This window comes from Herpailurus yagouaroundi, unplaced genomic scaffold (genome assembly GCF_014898765.1).
Source record: "Herpailurus yagouaroundi ecotype Mexico unplaced genomic scaffold, PumYag 428, whole genome shotgun sequence".
NCBI lineage: Eukaryota > Metazoa > Chordata > Mammalia > Carnivora > Felidae > Herpailurus > Herpailurus yagouaroundi.
The window spans coordinates 1,149,714-1,168,425 of record NW_024412645.1 but is presented as its reverse complement, the minus strand read 5'-3'; the positions used below and the strand labels follow the sequence as shown (position 1 = coordinate 1,168,425).

At 40.3% G+C, this 18,712-nt stretch overlaps 1 protein-coding gene across 4 annotated transcripts in view; it reads right to left on the bottom strand.

Annotated features, from left to right (window-relative positions):
- MORC2 (MORC family CW-type zinc finger 2) overlaps positions 1 to 18,712 on the bottom strand; it is a 41,800-nt gene that overhangs the window by 19,873 nt on the left and 3,215 nt on the right. For all 4 annotated transcript variants that reach the window (XM_040463855.1, XM_040463856.1, XM_040463857.1 and 1 more), the window contains exons 2-6: positions 13,584 to 13,637; positions 11,210 to 11,244; positions 5,402 to 5,470; positions 4,838 to 4,928; positions 1,296 to 1,404 (exon numbers count right to left, since the gene is read on the bottom strand). In XM_040463855.1, coding sequence (XP_040319789.1) covers positions 1,296 to 1,404; positions 4,838 to 4,928; positions 5,402 to 5,470; positions 11,210 to 11,244; positions 13,584 to 13,637 — 358 coding nt within the window. The remainder of the gene's footprint in view (positions 1 to 1,295; positions 1,405 to 4,837; positions 4,929 to 5,401; positions 5,471 to 11,209; positions 11,245 to 13,583; positions 13,638 to 18,712) is intronic.

Below are 18,712 nucleotides of genomic sequence, written 5' to 3'. Positions count from 1 at the left end.
GTCTGAGGCTGGGAAGACTGAGGCTATCCCTGATCCCCACCATGAGGAAGCACAGACCTCACCAGACCAGCTCTGCAGATATGTGAACCACCAGGCCACAAAGAAAATCAATGGAGCATGTGTTTAGCTTACATAGTTAATTACCAACACGTTTTAAAATCAGAATATTCTAGATTCATTAGAACTTCCTTCCGGGGCGCCTGGGTGGCGCAGTCGGTTAAGCGTCCGACTTCAGCCAGGTCACGATCTCGCGGTCCGTGAGTTCGAGCCCCGCGTCGGGCTCTGGGCTGGTGGCTCGGAGCCTGGAGCCTGTTTCCGATTCTGTGTCTCCCTCTCTCTCTGCCCCTCCCCCGTTCATGCTCTGTCTCTCTCTGTCCCAAAAATAAATAAACGTTGAAAAAAAAATAAAAAAAAAAAAAAAAAAAAAAAAAAAAAAGAACTTCCTTCCAATATAGCAATGATGACCTGGGGCTATTTGTCATCTGCCATTTAGTGAAGAACTTACAACAATGATTTCCATACACTCACCACCTGCTTCACTACCTACCCAGGCCCTATAGGGATCTGACTTGTACCTTCTGATACAGATGATTAAAGCAACATATTTCTTCAAAAGGAAAATACATTCATAGCACATTCCACAAAATCACCATCATATAGGAAAGACTATGCTGCTTCAATTATTAGTTCCTATTATTATTACAGCCTGTGGTCTCCACCCATAGTTATGAAGCCAAAACACTCCCCTTGATAAAACAACTCCATATTGACACCCTGCCAGAATGAATTCAGGCTGCAGCTCTAAAGAAGGTACAAATCCTTGGCTCCTGCCATTTGATGACCCCATTCTCAGAAACAGGACAACTGTTCTCTGAAGCTTTGAGATTTTACCTTCTCTTAAACTAAAAGGTCTGCCTGATGCTTCAACCAATTCATCCAACCAGCTAATCCAATAACAGGGGTGTGGCTGTAATCCTGCAACCTCAATGAGTCCAGCATCGATGGCAAATGACCTACAGAAAGACCCTGGTCAGATGTGGGAAATGTCTATTTGTGTGCTTGTTTTTAATGTTTATTTATTTTTGGAGAGAGAAAGAGAGGCAGAGAGAGACAGAGAATCCCAAGCAGGCTTCATGCTGTCAGTGCAGAGCCCGACGCGGGGCTCAAACTCATGAATTGTGAGATCACGACCTGAGACAAAATCAAGAGTTGGATGCTTAGCTGACTGGGCCATCCAGGTGCCCCAGATCTGGAAAATGTTAAATGGCAACTCGAACCACAAGGATAGGACCTACCTCATCAATGCCTTCCTCTTCATGAAAGGTCCTGGACAAGAAGAGGCAAGTCATGGTATCCTCCTTCTTGGTGAAGAGTATAAAATCCTTCCCAATGCGCATTGAGCCCCTGAAAGGGAAGCAAAAATGGATTATTCTCCCAGGGATTCAAAAACTCATCTGAAAAAGAAGCAAATTCACTCTCTGGACGTGACTAAAACTGCCTTTAGGAGGCTCTTCTCAAGACCTCCCTCCATCCTAGGACCCTGAGCTGAGGCCCACGGCCCTCATTCCTCTGTTCTTCCATCAACTTTCATCACTCCTCACAACTTGCCTGACCCCACTTACCCACCATACAGGGCTCCTTCACCACCCTTATAGGGCACATTCACCAGCGATCGTCAGCCCCAAGTTAGTGTCACCCCCAACCTGCTGCCACAATAGTAACAAGTAATCCTACTGCCCATGCACCAGGTTCATCTCAGCTACACAAGGGCTGCTGTACTCTTTGAATGTGTCACCATCAAGTTTCCCTCCAGGAACTGACACCTTCAACATGCTGACCACATCCAGTTCCAGTCAGGTATTTCTCATTCACTCATCAAATGGCAGAACCATCAAGGGCATAGCCCACGATCTATGCTCATAAGTTCTCAAAAAAAAAACAAAACAAAAAACAACAAAAAAAACCCAACGGTATGACCCCAAAGCTCAGCTAAACCTGACCCCCCCAACCATACACAATATAATTCTTAATTACAGTTTTTAAGGCCTATAATTGGCTCATATCTTAGAACTATAACCATCTTCTGTCTCAAAATTGTTTTGCCACCTCAAGCTCATTATGACATAGGTGGTCCCTGCTTCTGTATGCAACTGGTTCTGGGAAATGTGCCTCGAGGCTGGGTTCCACAAGGCAAAAGTCTGAATGGAATCAACTGCTTCCTTCCTCTGGCCACATTCAATCATCTGAGGAACAGGCAAGGACAAGCCTTTCTGGGCAACGTGGAACAGGGCAGAAGTTCTAACAGTTCATTGCCCAATGAACAATGGGACTGTTTAGCTCCCTTCTTCTGAGTAGCTTCTGGGGCTTTATGGCTATTATCTCATTAGTCTCCATAATACCCCAGGGAGAGGATGGCAATGGGAAGCCTCAATACTCTCTTCTATGTACAAACACAAACCAGGCTAGCATGCCAAACACACAAATGAATGCCATGTCCCATTTCCCCCAAATGCTCAGGAAAACACCCAGGACACTATCCAGAGACACCCTGGGGGCTGCCAAGTTCTGTTTTTCATCCTCTAGTTCCTAAGACATTGGCAATGTTCCTTCCCCTGACAATTTCACAGCCCTCCTCCTTCTTCTCTGAAGCTTATGGGTGGCAAAATGAGGCACATTACCTTGCCTTCTGTCAAAGCTTACTCTTGCCCTAATTTGGCAAAAACTCTCACTTTGTGCCTCTTTCTTCCCTCTTTGAACCTGACCTTGGAGGCTGAAGAGCAACAACCCCAAAAATACCATGTCTGCTGGCTTCCTTGCTTCTCAGCCCTATTCTCAGCACAAATCACTCCCTCCCGAAACACTTTTTCAACTTCTGAATTGGTATCAAAATAAATACACTCTCAACACTAGATGGCTCCAACCTCAATGGGTCCTTTACAAATATCATTGTACTAAATTATGCTAATAACACTCTCAACTTCCTGGTCTTCTAATTCTAAGCACAGTCAGAGTCACATTTTGTTTGCTCCTTAAGCTTGCTTTGTAAGAGAGAATGTCAAAGAGTAGAACCCCATTTTCTAGATTAGGAAATAGATTTCAGAGACATGAAACAGCTTGCCTAAGGTCACAAAATTACTAAGACCAGTTAGGAGGAGGTTAGCCTATAATCCAGAAGGGAAGTCAGGGCTTCTTCTATCACACTGACTCTAGGAGACTACAGTCATTGGGGACTTAGAGCACTGGTGCTGGAATCACCTGGGGAACCCATGGAACCCACAGACCCAGTGAATCGGGCCAGGAATCTGCCATGGAAAGATCAAAAGAGAAATAAAATAAGAATCCAGAAACTAGGGGTGCCTGGGTGGCTCAGCTGGTTACACATCCAACTCTTGGTTTCGGCTCAGGTCATGATCTCACAGTTGTGAGTTCTGGCCCCACATCGGGCTCTGTGCTGACAGCACAGAGCATGCTTGGGATTTTCTCTCTCTGCCCCTCCCCTGCTTGCTTTCTCTCTCTTTCCCTCTCAAAATAAATAAATAAACTTAAAAAAGAAAAAAATCCAGAAACTAGTCTAGGGCTCTCACAGCAATGAGAGCATTTAATCCTTAACTTATTCAGTATGTATTATAATCCCAATTTACAAAGGAAGAAACTGAGGGTCAAAGAAGTAATTAAGTGGCTGAGGTGAGATTTGAACTTTAGTTTGTGTGACTGAAGTGAGATGGAGAACAGCTCCAGCTCTGCAGTCAGAAGGACCTGGTTCTTATCTCAGCTATACGCTCGGGCCAATATTTTTGTAACTCTGGGGAAATCACTTCATCCCCATAAACCTCAATTTCCTCAGTAGAAAATGAAAATAATACTCCCTACACCACAAAGGGGTATAATGAGAATTAAACGAAATCATCCAAGTAAAGTTTTTAGCATGGTGCCTGGCACATGATAAGTGCCTATTATTTCCATTTGGTTTCTCCCCTGAAAGACAAATCAAAAAGTCCAGGTACCATGTCCCTCATGTCTTTGTAAGCATTCTCTTCCCCTGCCACACACGCAAAGCACACTGCATGTGAGGGACTACTGATACCGTTAACTAACCAAAGCACCATCCTCTCTCAAACAAAACAACACGTTTCCACAGCAAGACTGGAAACGTGACTCAGAATTCCATTTGTACAAACTCGAAATCTTATTCCATCCAAAGGTATGTACAGCTGGAAGTGAGCACTTCAGAAATAGAAACCTTTCTCTTGGGGCTTCACTGAAAATCAGAACAACACATTCCAAACACCAAACAAGTGGAAACCAAGGGCTGAGAAAGAAGTCCCAAGAGATTTGAAGACATTAGGTAGGTCCCTGCTACAGAGTCCAGCAGGACATATGAGTGGAGACCCTGTCTTCTGGGAGGGAGGGTTCAGATCTTTTACTCACCCTGGATCCCCATATGGCAGGCGCTCAGGGAACAGTGCTGTGACATGAAACAACCCTTTACCATCTGAGATATCCTAACCCCAAAAACAACCACCTCAACCACAGGGTAAAAATAAGAATTTTCCTCAGGAGGAGAGATGTGGTTCCAGAGCACACTGCCAAGAGAAAACTACAACTCCACTCACCCCAATTGGTTTAAGATGTTCATACTTTTCAATCTGTAAGGAAAACTACAGATTTAGAACAACAGTTACTAAGTCCCCAAACTACCACTTCTTTTTGACTTTTCTTCTGTTCCAGAGTTACAGTGATGAAGGGATAAGGAGCAGGAAAATTTTCATTGGACAGAAGCAAGAGAGCACTGCTTGATTTTGTACGGAGTCCTATGACAGGTTTCTGGTATACTTACGATTTTAACCCATTCCCATACTGCCCAATCTGGGTGGACTCAGGCGTTCGCTTGGCTGACTTCCCAAACTGGATCACACTGGCAGCATCACCTGAAGTGGCAGGCACAAAAGAAAGTGAAGCATTTTGCATTTCTTTCCCAGGATCCTCAAAAATCAAAGGTCTGAACCTTGTTAAATCCAAGCAGGGCTGTGTGTATGGAGGCAATCTCAGACTGGCCTGTCAGCACCACCATCGCTATGACCTTATTCTGTTACCAGAACATGGTATGAAGGCTGAGGGAGACCTCTTTAGTTCTAGCTCTAGGATGTTGTGCAAGCTGATAAGTACACTGTCAAGAGACAGGTAATCTGACTGACTTTAGGTTGCCACTCAGATCCTATCTCCCATGCTAGGACAAGACCTGGCAAATCCATTAGTGGAATTAAGCCTATGATCCTGCAACAGACCTCTCTCTCCAGATGGATCTTCTAATCACAATAGTGAGGTAACAAAAACAACACGATAAGTTTTTTGTAAAAAGAGTTACGTCCTCCCCCAAAGAAGCAATCATCTCATCACTTACTTGGATCCATTCCTGCTCCATCATCCAAAAAGCAAAGCATAAATCCTCCTCGAAGGTCCTCTCGCCTTTCTGTAAAAGAAGCAGTTGCCATTACTGGGTAGTTACCTATCAGAGGGTGGCAACACGGGTAAAATCAGAATGTATACCAATGTGACGTTTGATCCAAAAAGGTTAGAATGCCAAATCTAGCTCCTCCTTCTAACAGCCTTAGCTAGTGTGAAGTAAATGTCAGAGCCCTTGAGGGTGGGCCTTACTATCAAAGGTTCTCCAATGCTTTCTAGTTCATGACAAAGCTTGAGAGAATCTTTGAGGGCAGGAAACACCTGGTCCACTAGACTAACCACACCAAGGACCACTAAATATCATGTATTTCACACAAGCCTCAATCATCCTTCTGCCTCTTCCACCTGGATTACTTCTACCTCTGCCCTCTGCCATGGACCCCAAGCCACTAAAGCATTCCAACTACTACACACTCTACCTTATCAATACTCCTCAAATTCAACAGAGCATCTCCTTTGTGGGTTAAGTTTGGGGTAGCCATCAGACAAAGCAATCAAGCCAGACACACCACGGGCACAGCGGTGACAGCTACTATCCAGACAAACTGCTATGTCTATGTGTGACTAGCCCCAGGCTAACTTTAGTTTCTGGGCTATATGTATTCATTGCCACATCTTCTGCTTGGTACGGGTCCTTGAAATGGCTCCCTAACCTAGGAATGAGATGGCACAAGGTGTAGTGAGAACTTCCTGGTTCCCAGCTGGACTTGCTCAACTGGAAGGAGGAGCAGTCTTTTGACAAAAGAAGTCCTTTGACAGTGCAGCCATGGCAAGGCTTCCTGGTCAACAGGAAGGGAACAAAACAAACTGACTGCCATTTCAGTAGGTGGAAGAACCTCTTCTTTCGGTAGCTGTCTTCTGCAGCAGCAGGTGGTTACTCAAAGTAGTCTGGGTCTAAGCATCTCACAAACACTAAAGAAAAGATTCTCAAATAGGGAAGGGGACCATACTGGAGTTTCCAAGGTGCCTTTGACTGTGAGTACTGTGTTGGCAAAGGAGGAACAGCACGGGCTTTGGAATCAGGAGAGCACTTCTATTAAAAGAAAGGTCTATGTAAGGTACTACGGAGACAAGCCCAAGACTGCTTTGGAGACTACTTCCTGAGAACTTTTTTGTCTCCCCTAAGCTGAGGTTCACCAACTTCATACACTATCCAAGCTGAGGAATCTCAGTTTAAAACACTCTTTGTCCTTTCCTAAGGCTAAAGATACAAGGGAGTCATGATCACCTTCGTTAAATGAACTAGTTAGTGTAATTTAAAACGCTATTTCAAAAGTACTATAAAGCACAGAGATTTTCAAGTATCACTAAGTGTTCAGGAATTTAGCTCTACTAAAACGTTAATAACAAGTGCTTCTTGAAAGTTCAAGAACAAGGATCTTCCTGGAAGTACTACTAGTAGATAAGAAAATTTCTCCTTATGGCAGTGCCTCTTATCAAAGTATGGAGAATCCAAATGAGATCTAGTAAGCAGGAGCAAGTGCAAGAAAAGTGCAAAAAGACTTCAAAATTTCCTTCTGGAGGAAGCAAGGTATCACATGGAGACTCAATCTGGGTCAGATACAGAACATGGTAAAAGTGTTCTAAATCTAACCAAGAGCCATTTGCTGTACACTTCAGCCATGAAATGTACATGAAGACTGTGCTTCGGGATTCAGAAATTGGTTCAAGCCAAGTGCATTTCAAAAGTCTTCAAAAATTACTGGCATTTCTGGAACACTAAATAGGAAGTTACTCTAGGCCCTTGTGTTTGTTAGAATAGGATTTGCAGGCTGTTTTAACACAAAATCACCACTTAACAGGGGGTCTGAGATACCTTTCTTGTTCAAAGACTTCATTTCAAAGATTTTTCATATGGTTTACAAGGGTTAAGAGATCCACCAATAGAGGATCCTCCTGGCCACACAGTGATCAACAGCCTGTATGCAGCTAGTAGTAACCAAGTCCATGATCAAGTGCAACACTGCCTCAGGGCCAAGAGAGACTAGCTGACACAGCAGTCACTTCTTCAACTTTGTAAATATGCAATGTGGTATCTTTACCTGGCTACAATGCTTATCCTAATCACTCATTTATTCAATGAGCATTTACTGAGCACTTCCTCTGTGCCTGGCTCTGTGATAAAAACAACAGTAAACAATACAGATATGATCACTGCTTTCACAGAGCTTAGAGTCCAAAAGCTGCTACTCTCTGTAGAAGGTTAGGTAATCAGGAGGGTTTAAGCAGGAGACCAAGAAGAGTAACAGCAAGAGCAAAATGTAGTCTGCGTTAATAATCAGCTGAAGACCTTGTTAAAAATACAGATTCTGGGCTCTACCCTGGAAAGTCTGTGTGAATCTGAGGTGGTACCTAAGAATTTTTATTTCTTTTTTTTTTTTTAATTTTTAAAAATGTTGTTATTTATTTTTGAGACAGAGAGAGACAGAGCATGAGCAGGGGAGGGGCAGAGAGAGAGGGAGACGCAGAATCCAAAGCAGGGTCCAGGCTCCAAGCTGTCAGCACAGAGCCCAACTCGGGGCTCGAACTCAGGAACTGCGAGATCATGACCTGAGCAGAAGTCAGACGCTCAACCGACTGAGCCACCCAGGCGCCCCAGAATTTTTATTTCTAACAAGCTCCACAGGTGACGCTGTCCATCAACAGACCACTCTTTGAGAAGCACTGAACTAGAGAATAAAGAACCCATTGCATCCCTGCTTAAAACAATCTCCTCAGACACTCCACAAGTTAGAGATGTATTCCTAACACCTGATATTTACTTTGTCAGTCATTTGAGTGATATATGAAGCCTCCAAGCAAAGGATTTTGATGAAGAACAGGGAATTCTGGAGAGAGGAGAGTCTAAGCAGCTGGGGGTTGTATGCTTCCACTCCCATCATACATTTTGGAACCAAGACAGGGAGGGCAAAGCCAAACTGCCTTCTTTGCAGTTGTGCCTCAGATCCTGGTAGCAGCTATGTAAGATTATCAGAACAAATTTGGAAGGATGCACATCTAAGCTCCCCCCAATATGGCTAAGTCTAGCTTCTCCAAATCAGCCTGACATCCCACATCCCATCATCCAACTCTCACTGGGGAGAAGACAGGAAATAGAAGCAGAAGAAATGTAAAATGGAGCTAATAAATCAAAAGTCAGAGATGATAAAATAATGTCCTCAGCAGAGGTTGTAATAAAATGACATCCAAGTTCTTGTTCTTTTGCCATCTGAGCACTATACATTTCAGGTTCACATGCTCTAATTTTCCATTTCTATGATTCGGCATCACAAAAGGGATCTTTCTTTGAGAAGTTACACTCCTATACAAAGAAGTCAAGAAAGTCAATAAAAATACCAAATCTACTTCTGACAGGCACATTATGGTATGACCCCATCTAATAGGAACGTTTTGGGTGAGTGAACACCTCTGCACTTTAAGAGCCTGGTTCCTTTGTCACCCTTCTTAGGTTTAAATACAATCTTTTAAAATGTGAATTTGTAGTGAATTCAAACTAAATCTGATGTTTGAGGGGATTTCCAAGTTCAGTATCAATCTAGTTTCAGAACGGGAGACAGGAAAATACTTTCCCCTCTGTACCAACAATAAGAACTTTATAGTACTAGGATATTACTGATTTTATTATTCTACTTGTAAAATGAGGTTGCTTTTATTCCTCCTGTTGAATGTGTTAATAAGGCTCTGAGATAGAAAAGAGTGAAGTGATACCTCAGCCAAGACTCCCAATCTCGAGCTATTTGGAGTAAATCAACTCTTTTTCCAAAATGCTGTAGTCCTTACTGATTCTATCATACCATTTAATCTTTAACTGCCTTGACAATTCCCTTAAGACCAAGTTACTGTTCTCTAATCATCTGCAGAGTGCTGTCTCTCCAATTAGAGACTTAAGTTCTCTAATGAGAACTTAGAAAAGGCCCCATCATGGGGCGCCTGGGTGGCGCAGTCGGTTAAGCGTCCGACTTCAGCCAGGTCACGATCTCGTGGTCCGTGAGTTCGAGCCCCGCGTCGGGCTCTGGGCTGATGGCTCAGAGCCTGGAGCCTGTTTCCGATTCTGTGTCTCCCTCTCTCTCTGCCCCTCGCCCGTTCATGCTCTCTCTCTCTCTGTCCCAAAAATAAATAAACGTTGAAAAAAAAAAAAAAAGAAAAGGCCCCATCACATCCTCTCTGGACTCCTCCCAAAGCACAACAGCAGTAAGAACAGTGAGCACAGAATAAATGCACAGTTGGCCCTTTTCATTTAAATTGAAATCCAACTGTTATGCTCCATTTTGAGTATAATGGACAAAATTTTCTTAGTGAAATTCACCCGCCGAAGGTGGAAGGAGGGGACAGAGATGATCTCTGTTTAAAACTGTTTCTTTCAAATAGACTCAGCTCTGATGATTTTTCCTTTCAATGTCACTTGGAGTAGAGGCCCTTTCTCTGCTTTACCATCTGTGCAATGATTAAGACAACTGCTGATTCTTTCAGAGGTAGCTGTAATTGCTCCTCATTATAGCACACTTGAGATGTAAGATACACAGTAACTTGGGAATGGTTCCTCCATTTGGCCTTAGGGTTTAAGTAACCATCTTCTAAGACTCTTCTGCTATGCCTTTTTCCTGTTCCTTTCTTCTAAAAATAAAAGAAGTCTTATTTTCACCACTTCGGCATAGCTTTTTGAGAAGGCTTTCAGAATTTAAACAGTATAGCTGACGTTTAGCTGTCCTGAATGATTTTCTTTGCTCTAAAGAAAATGTGCATGAGAAATCCATCATATCTAGGGAGATTCATCATAATTATATAACACTGAGGTTCTGAGAATCACTTCTTAGTTATGTGCTTGTTCCCATTTATCAAATGAGTGAGTCCATGAAGAGGGGCTATTTGATAATTGTATATTCCCACAAAAACTACCAGTATTCTCAGATGTTAGTCAATGTTATTCAAAATATTAGCCTAAACCTTTCAGAAGACTTTAGAAAAGTTTATCAGAAAAACAGAGTATGCTAACCAAATTGGATTTAAAAGCTATCTTCCCCTATTCCCCTTCCAAATTTCTAGCATTCAAATTACCAAAAAACATGCTGGTACAAACACTGAACAGGCAGAAAGCAAACTAAAAATGATAATTTAAAATTTTTAAAAAGCCAATGATAATGACTAAGAATTCTTCCACTGTTGTACCTACTCCAGAAAAAAAAAGAATTTTACTACCAAACAGCAGAGCCAATTAAATAAGCAAAACAGTAGACACTGTTAGTATCTTTAAATTCCAAGCAAAGCAGCCCTCCTTTCTGACATTTCTGCCTGAGAACATCTCAGCGAATTCCAGCACCAACCCAGTTAACCCACCTGTTTTAGGCAACTGACACCAGCAACCCTCCAAGTCCTTGCTGAGGTTGCAGAGAGAGGAAGTGGCCTCCAATAAGCTCTTTTTGGCCTCAGGTAGCAGTAAAATCAACTAATCAGTAAGCCAACCAATCAAATCACTGGTACTTGGTCACTTTGTTCCCCACTACTCTACTCCATTAACCCATAAATCTCTCAGTGGCTACTTAAGTAGATCTATAGATCTGGACACCACATGTTAGTTCCCTCGCACCAAAATTTTTGGTTTCTATTATATGCCTGACCAGGAATGCCCTGTTTCTACCTGTGACCTGGAATAATCAAGCTCTTAAGCATTTCTTCTTAGGCATAGCAATAAATTCATTCAAAGGAACTGAACGTCAGAGGAAAGGACTGACATGTAACTTAGACTTACCTGCATAAATATCTATTCTGGTGGCATCAGCATCTCTGCAAAATTAAAAGAAAAAAATCAAGATCCAGTTGAAAATATGAAGTGTCAACCATCAAAATGTACAATATTTTAAGTGGGATGCATACTATTTTGAGTCTATTTTCAGGAAGTCACACAGAAATTCTGTATCCATTACACTTTCACACTTAGTAATACTGTTTTCCTTATGTGTCTGTGAAACACTTCTGAAGCTCTGAACTATTTAAAATAATCACATGACACATAGGGCCTGGATACATTTTTTAAATACAGATTTCACAGTAAAAACATCTAGAGAATAAGAAAGAACACCATCCTTTACACACTAAAAAATGACTCACAACTGTGTTTCTCTCACTCACTTGATTGCAATCATAAAAAACGTTCCAGTAACTTGTCCATTTTTCTTTGTCACAAAATGTTAAGGGAAAAAAAAATCATCTGCCACGAAGCCTATGAAAAATCAGGTCTCATAGTATACACACTACAGTCAACATACTAATTCACAAGCCCATAATCTTATCCTAACCTAAAAGGAAGTTGGGGCACTCCATCAGACTCCAACCATTAGCTGAAATAACAGGTTCAGTCATCAAGAGCAGCTTGAAGGTAATCTAGTCAAATTCTGCCAACTGCAGGCAAGGAAAATGAGGCACGGAGAGTTTCATCAGTTTTATTTTATTTTTTTAATTTTTAAAGGTTTTTTATTATTTGGAGAAAGAGAGAGAGAGAGACAGACAGACAGACAAAGCACAAGTAGGGGAGGGGCAGAGAAAGGAGACACAGAATCCGAAGCAGGCTCCAAGCTCTGAGCTGTCAGTACAGAGCCCAATGGGGGGCTTGAACCCACAAACCGTGAGATCATGACCTGAGCCAAAGTCACTCAACCGACTGAGCCACCCAGGTACCCTAAGTTTCATCAGTTTTAAGTGGGGGGAAAAAAAACCCACTCAAGTCCATTCAGTTCTATATGTACCTATTCCTAAAAACATAAAAACATTTTCAAATATGAGAAAAATTAGCAAAACGTGTGCATGAACAGTAACATATACTCCTAGGAATCTCCAATTCACCATAGGATATAAAAAAAGACAGTCTGCCACAACACACCATGGTCTCACAAAGCTAATAAGTGGCAAAGTCATAGTTCCATTAAGCTACAGCATTTTTAAATTGAATACAAAAATTATGACTCAACCAGGATTGAAACAAAATGGAACTTTTCTGGTTAAACAACTTATTAACAAGCACACTTTCATGAACAGTCCAGTGAATAACAATAAAAGTAATAATAGCATAGATTTATAGTATAGATATAGATACAAACAGAAAATTACCCAGCAGCTCATTAACTAGGGATCTGTTTAGAAAGTACTTCTACTCTCAGGGCACCTAGGTGGCTCAGTCAGTTAGGCATCTGACTCTTAAGTTTGGTCCAGGTCATGATCTCCCAGTTTGTGGGATTGAGCCTCATGTCAGTCTCCACAATGACAGCACGGAGCCTGCTTGGGATTCTCTCTCTCTCTCTCTCTCTCTCTCTCTATCTCTCTCTCTCCCTGCCCTTCCCCTGCTCATGTGCACATGCACATATGCATTCTCTCTCTCAAAATAAGTTAACTAATTTAAAAAAATGGAAGTACTCTACTCTCAATTCTTACCCTCTTCCTTCATTAGTCATCAACACTTGGTCAATAAGCAATGTGTCTGAATTTTATGTCTGCATTCAGAAACAAAACTGAGAGAGTATTTTCATAATTATGAACAGAATCGTGATTTGGATGTTCCTATTTGCTTATCTTTGAGGCAACCTAAACTTTCTAGTCTTGCACATAACATTTATAGACTTCCATCACTAAGAACTCAACATAACACAGTGCTGAAGACTTTCTTCCAAACACAGCTACTAATAACAGAAGATACTTTGATCAACTAGAGTCAATTAAATATACATTTTAGGAACACACTCTGGCATAATTTTAAAGACTTTAGATGGTGTACATTTTTGGTAACACAAATTAAATAAGATCTTGTCTGTCCCATTACCTTGATTGCTAAATTCCTATCTTAATTCCTTGCATTTCGTTGCAATTATCTTGCTCTAATACACAAGGGAAGATAACTTGGAAGGTCATAAGTTCACTATTTTTAGGACAAGCAATGGGTGAATTAAAGTTAATCAAGTAAAGTAGAAGTATCAACTAACACGCTATTAAAAATACTTTTGGGGTAAGAGGCCTCTTAAGAGGGAATTGCAGCTGCTTACAGAACTGTCTCCTTCCTAAGTCTTCAGAAAACAATAGTCACAAGGACCCAAAAAGTTTTCAAGCACAGCTTGTATGCCTAAAAGACTACATACCTTGCATTATCAACCAGTTCAGCAAGAGCACCAAACAAGAATTCATGAGTAGTTCTGAAATGATAAATACTAAGAATCAGCAAAAGAATTACAGAATTGAACTATGACACCTAATAAGTCAAGGTTATAAAATATTAAAGTTTTTAGAAAATCTAAAATTGCCATTTGCATTGTCACTTTACACTACTGAAATTTCCCCACAACTCGAAACCTTTAAGAGTTGCTAAGCCCCCTCAAATGTTAATCTATTAAATCTTGCTGTCTACTCATGTCTATTCTTACTATGTTAAGAAACCCACTCTGAAGCATTAAGATTCCTATGTGTATATACTATTTTAAAAGCAGCATTTTCCACTACTCATGTTCCGGCTAGAAAAAATGTATTTTATTTTTCATTGCCTTAACCAGCTATCAGTTTCCGCATATCTCTAAGCATGCTCAATGGGTGACTTGCTAACATTCTGCTTTATCAGTACTTATGTGTTATCTATTGGTAAAAGAAGAAAACCCATTTGCTTTTGTGCAGTTTATAAGCAAAATATTCCATTTGAAAGTGAGGAGAAAGGAGAGGATAATCTATTTCCTGACTTTCCAATTCTAGCCAAAAACAGCTTTCTCCACATTAAAGAAGGGAATCCAAGACCCTGTTGAACAATTCCTCTTAGGAGGACAATAGCGTGGTGTGTTCTTCCTAAGGTCCCTGTTAGCCCCTTCAAGGTCATCTCTCTTCCAGGAGGCTGCTCAAAGTTGGGTTAGATAAATACACAATTACCATTATTATTCATAACTCAATAAATATGTGTGCCTAAGATGCATCCTTAAATTACTTCTCCACTTACACTCTCTTTGTGCTATTTTCCATAATAGTCCTCTTTAGGTATAAGAGTAAAATGCGTCCCCCTAGAAACCTTGACTTTTGATTAAAGAAAATGTAAAATCATTAACCTAAGTACATTACCATCATCAATTTTTCAAAAATACACAAATTATACCCATTGATTTTTTTTTTTTTGGTATAACTGTTGTAGCCATTAAAGTGAAAATTTCTAAAAATTTAGAATGAAATATACCAAAATTAAATAACCAGTGTCCAGGATCTCTGATCACTTACTATATCATGTAAAACTTAAAACAAATTGTAAAATATTTGCTTATAAAATAAACACCCAAAGCTGAACTGTCCAGAAACCCTGGTTTCCCCTCAAGTAAACCCACAAATTTTTACAACTACAAATTTTGAATTAAAACTGTTACTAAAAGAAAAAAAAATATTGGAATTTTAGGAAGAACTTTTCCCCCGTGAGATCAGTGATTATATCTGTTGCTAATCCAAGATGGCATCAATAAATAGGTCTTAGTAAAAAGTAGAAATTTATCTCCAATTCACTTAGAAAATAGAGTTCATATTCTTCTGACCAAAATCCAATCCTTAATTATTTTACATGAAAAGAAAAACAATTTCAGGGGCACCTGGGTGGCTCAGTCAGTTAAGCATCAGACATCAGCTCAGATCATGATCTTGATGCTCATGGGTTTGAGCCCTGCCATCAGACTGTGCTGACAGCTCAGAGCCTGGAGCCTGCTTAGGACTCTGTCTCCCTCTCTCTCTGCCCCTCCCCCACTGGCGCGGGGGGCGCGCGCTCTCTCTCTCTCTCTCTCTCTGTCTCTCTAAACTAAATAACCATTAAAAAAATTTTTTTTAAAGAAAAACAATTTCGGGGCGCCTGGGTGGCGCAGTCGGTTAAGCGTCCGACTTCAGCCAGGTCACGATCTCGCGGTCTGTGAGTTCGAGCCCCGCGTCGGGCTCTGGGCTGATGGCTCAGAGCCTGGAGCCTGTTTCCGATTCTGTGTCTCCCTCTCTCTCTGCCCCTCCCCCGTTCATGCTCTGTCTCTCTCTGTCCCAAAAATAAATTAAAAAAAAAATAATAAATAAATAAATAAAAAAGAAAAACAATTTCTATGAAAAAAACACCTGCATAAAACATATGTGTCTTTCATTAAAAATATTTAAGTTTCTAGAATCATCTTAAATTCTTCAAATTATCATCTGAAGAAACAAAGAAGTATTCTGTAGATTACTACACTAAAGAAATAGAGAAAAATGTTAGAAAATTAAAGGTGATTTACTAAAGGTAATATAATTTAAAAGTGAATCTAACATTTGCTCTCAAGCTTTCAGTCATTTTCCTGTCTGAATAGAAGTAGCTAAAAACTTAACAAAGTGAATTACTCTCCATCCTCAAAATTTTTTTTAATTTTGAGGATTGTTATATAAAATAACAAATTCTATTGCAATACTTATTTCAATAAAAAGTTATACTTTAATATAGTCAAGGAAATTCAGAAATAAAACTCCTGTAAACCAAAAAAACCCAAACAAACAAACAAACAAACAAACAGAACAACCATAAGAGCGGACTACAATTTATATGCAGGAATCTCTGGAATACATCAAAGAATGAAGAACTGGCCTTTGGTAGTGAAAACAGTGAATATGAATAGTCTTCAAAACTTACTCTAATACCCTTTACTATCAGGGCAAAGAAATCACAAACAGAAATGGTGACCATAGGGGCACCTGGGTGGCTCAGTCAGTTAAGTGTCAGACTCTTGAGCTCAGGTCATGATCTCATGGTTCATGGGATTGAGCCCTACATTGGGCTCTGTGCTGACAGCACGGAGCCTGCTCGGGATCCTCTTTCTCCCTCTCTCTCGCTACTCCTCCCCTGACTAGCTTGTGTGCACACACACACACATTCCCTCTCAAAATAAATAGACATGTTTTTTAAAAAAATAAAGTGGGAGCTCCTGGGTGGCTCAGTCAGTTAAGCATCTGACTTCGGCTCAGGTCATGATCTCATGGTCCATGAGTTTGAGCCCCATGTCAGGCTCTGTGCTGACAGCTCAGAGCCTGGAGCCTGCTTTGGATTCTGTGTCTCCCTCTCTCTGCTCCTCCTCCGCTCACACACACGTGTGCTCTCTCTCTCTCTCAAAAATAAACATTAAAAAAATAAGAATAAAATTTAAAAAGTGTAGCTAAGGAATATTATTGTGATGTATACTGACACATCACAAAAGGGGCCTTTTGTGACAACTGTTGGGAAAGTCAGAAACAACGCACATCTCTTCTCCAGACCTTCAACTGATTGATTAATGGGTCCTACTAACAAATTCTAAAATCAGAGTTCTAAATGTTTTTTAAAATCAGAAGAATCAAAAACATACTGACTGCATAAGTTCTCTCCTTTTTTCAAATAATATTCAAAGAGGCACACTCATTGCTTGCTAGCATTTGAAACAGATATCTGAGCAAGTATCAAAGAAAATTATTTTCACAGATGTAAAGATTCTTTGCATGTTATCAAAGAAAGGTCAACCATCTGGAAAAAGACAAGGATTTTTAACAAACTCTCACTTTCAAGTGATCTTGGCTTTTATGCCATTTGTGCCATGATCAAAATAGTTTTGCAGCTCAGCATTTCCAGTGACAAATTCACGGGTAAATCTACTCATTACATAAGGAATATGCTGTCCCTATTTATATTCAGCCTGAATTTAAACCAATAGATTATCCACAAGTCTATCATACAGTGATAGCTTCTGCTGTGTTCTTGGAGATGTTGACAACAGTTAATTGCCTTAACTGCTAGAAAATAAAGCTGAGAAACTAGAGCAACAATTTTTACATTCAAATAGCTTTAATATATTTAGAGCGTGAACCCACATTTCAACAGGATTGTAAGTCCCCAAACCTATTAAGTCTCTAGAGGTGACAGGTTCCTCTATGTTCATTCACTACATATATAAATAAAACAAACCAAAGTATCATATGGCCAAGATAATTTATCAAACGTGCCAAGAGGAAAAGACATGGAAAGCAGTCATCTTATACTTAAGCATCCTGCTCTCTCAGACCACTTAGCAGTACAGCAAACAGTGACATAAGACACGCATCTTGTCACAAAGGAACATCACTACCATCACTATATCTGGAATCTAGCACCTAGATTGCCATGAACTTTTTACTAACAGTCACAAAACCCACCACTAAAGACCAGTAACTGTATAAAACTCCTTTTATTCAAAAACTCTTATCATTTCGTAATTGCAACACCCAGTATTAAAAGAAAATAACCAAGACTAAGACTTTCATGTTATGAAAATTTCACAGGCCTGCTTTAAACCTTAATGCTGACGTAACCAATAACCATCAACACTTACCACAGACATCACACACACACACAAAAAAATTCAAGACAGATGTTTATTGTCTCCAGTAAATGCTCCTAAGAATGTATCTGTCTAATGAATACCACCAAACAGCAACTTGCTACCATATTGACCAACTTGTGGTTTATATAAATCATACACTGAATAAACAATAATCACCATCTATTCAATGATCATCATGTACCATGTATGAGCTAATTACTTTATAAACATTATTTAACATACTCCTCATAAACACTGTCAGATTAGCTCCATTTTATAGATGAAGAAACAGAGGCTCAGGGAAATCAATCTGCCCAAAATCTCAACCAGGAAGAGGTCAAGTCCAAGCCTGGCTGGCTCCCAAGCCTATGCATGCTCTCTCCATTGCACCACACTGATTTCTATCCTTCTAGTCTGCCTGTGTTCCACCTGCAAGTCTATGTTACACGGGAGGTAAGCAAAGGGCCATACCTTACATAATTCACAATATAGCAATATTGTAGATGTCAGACACTCTATAATGGTTTTGTGTTTTGAAAATTGTAACAGAACAAAGGAGAAGGTACTCTAAGAAAAATCTTCCCATTTCTGAAAGTGACCTTGCATCACTTAACACAGAGAAGATCCATCTACCATCATAACAAGTAACAAGTCACGGCTTAGGAAAATTTAAACATTTGTTTCCTCTGGAAATGAATTTCTAGTCACATTACCATGATAAATAAATCTTCAAACTGGTTACAAACCAACTTATCTTGGTATTCCAGGGTTCATATTTTCTTCTGGCAGGATTAGATACATCCTAAAGTATACAACTTCAAAGGTGTGATCCAGATTAGAAAATCTAGAGCTTCCAAAATGATACATTCAACCCTCAAATGTTCATGCAAGCAGGTGGTTCCAACTCAATATGGGAA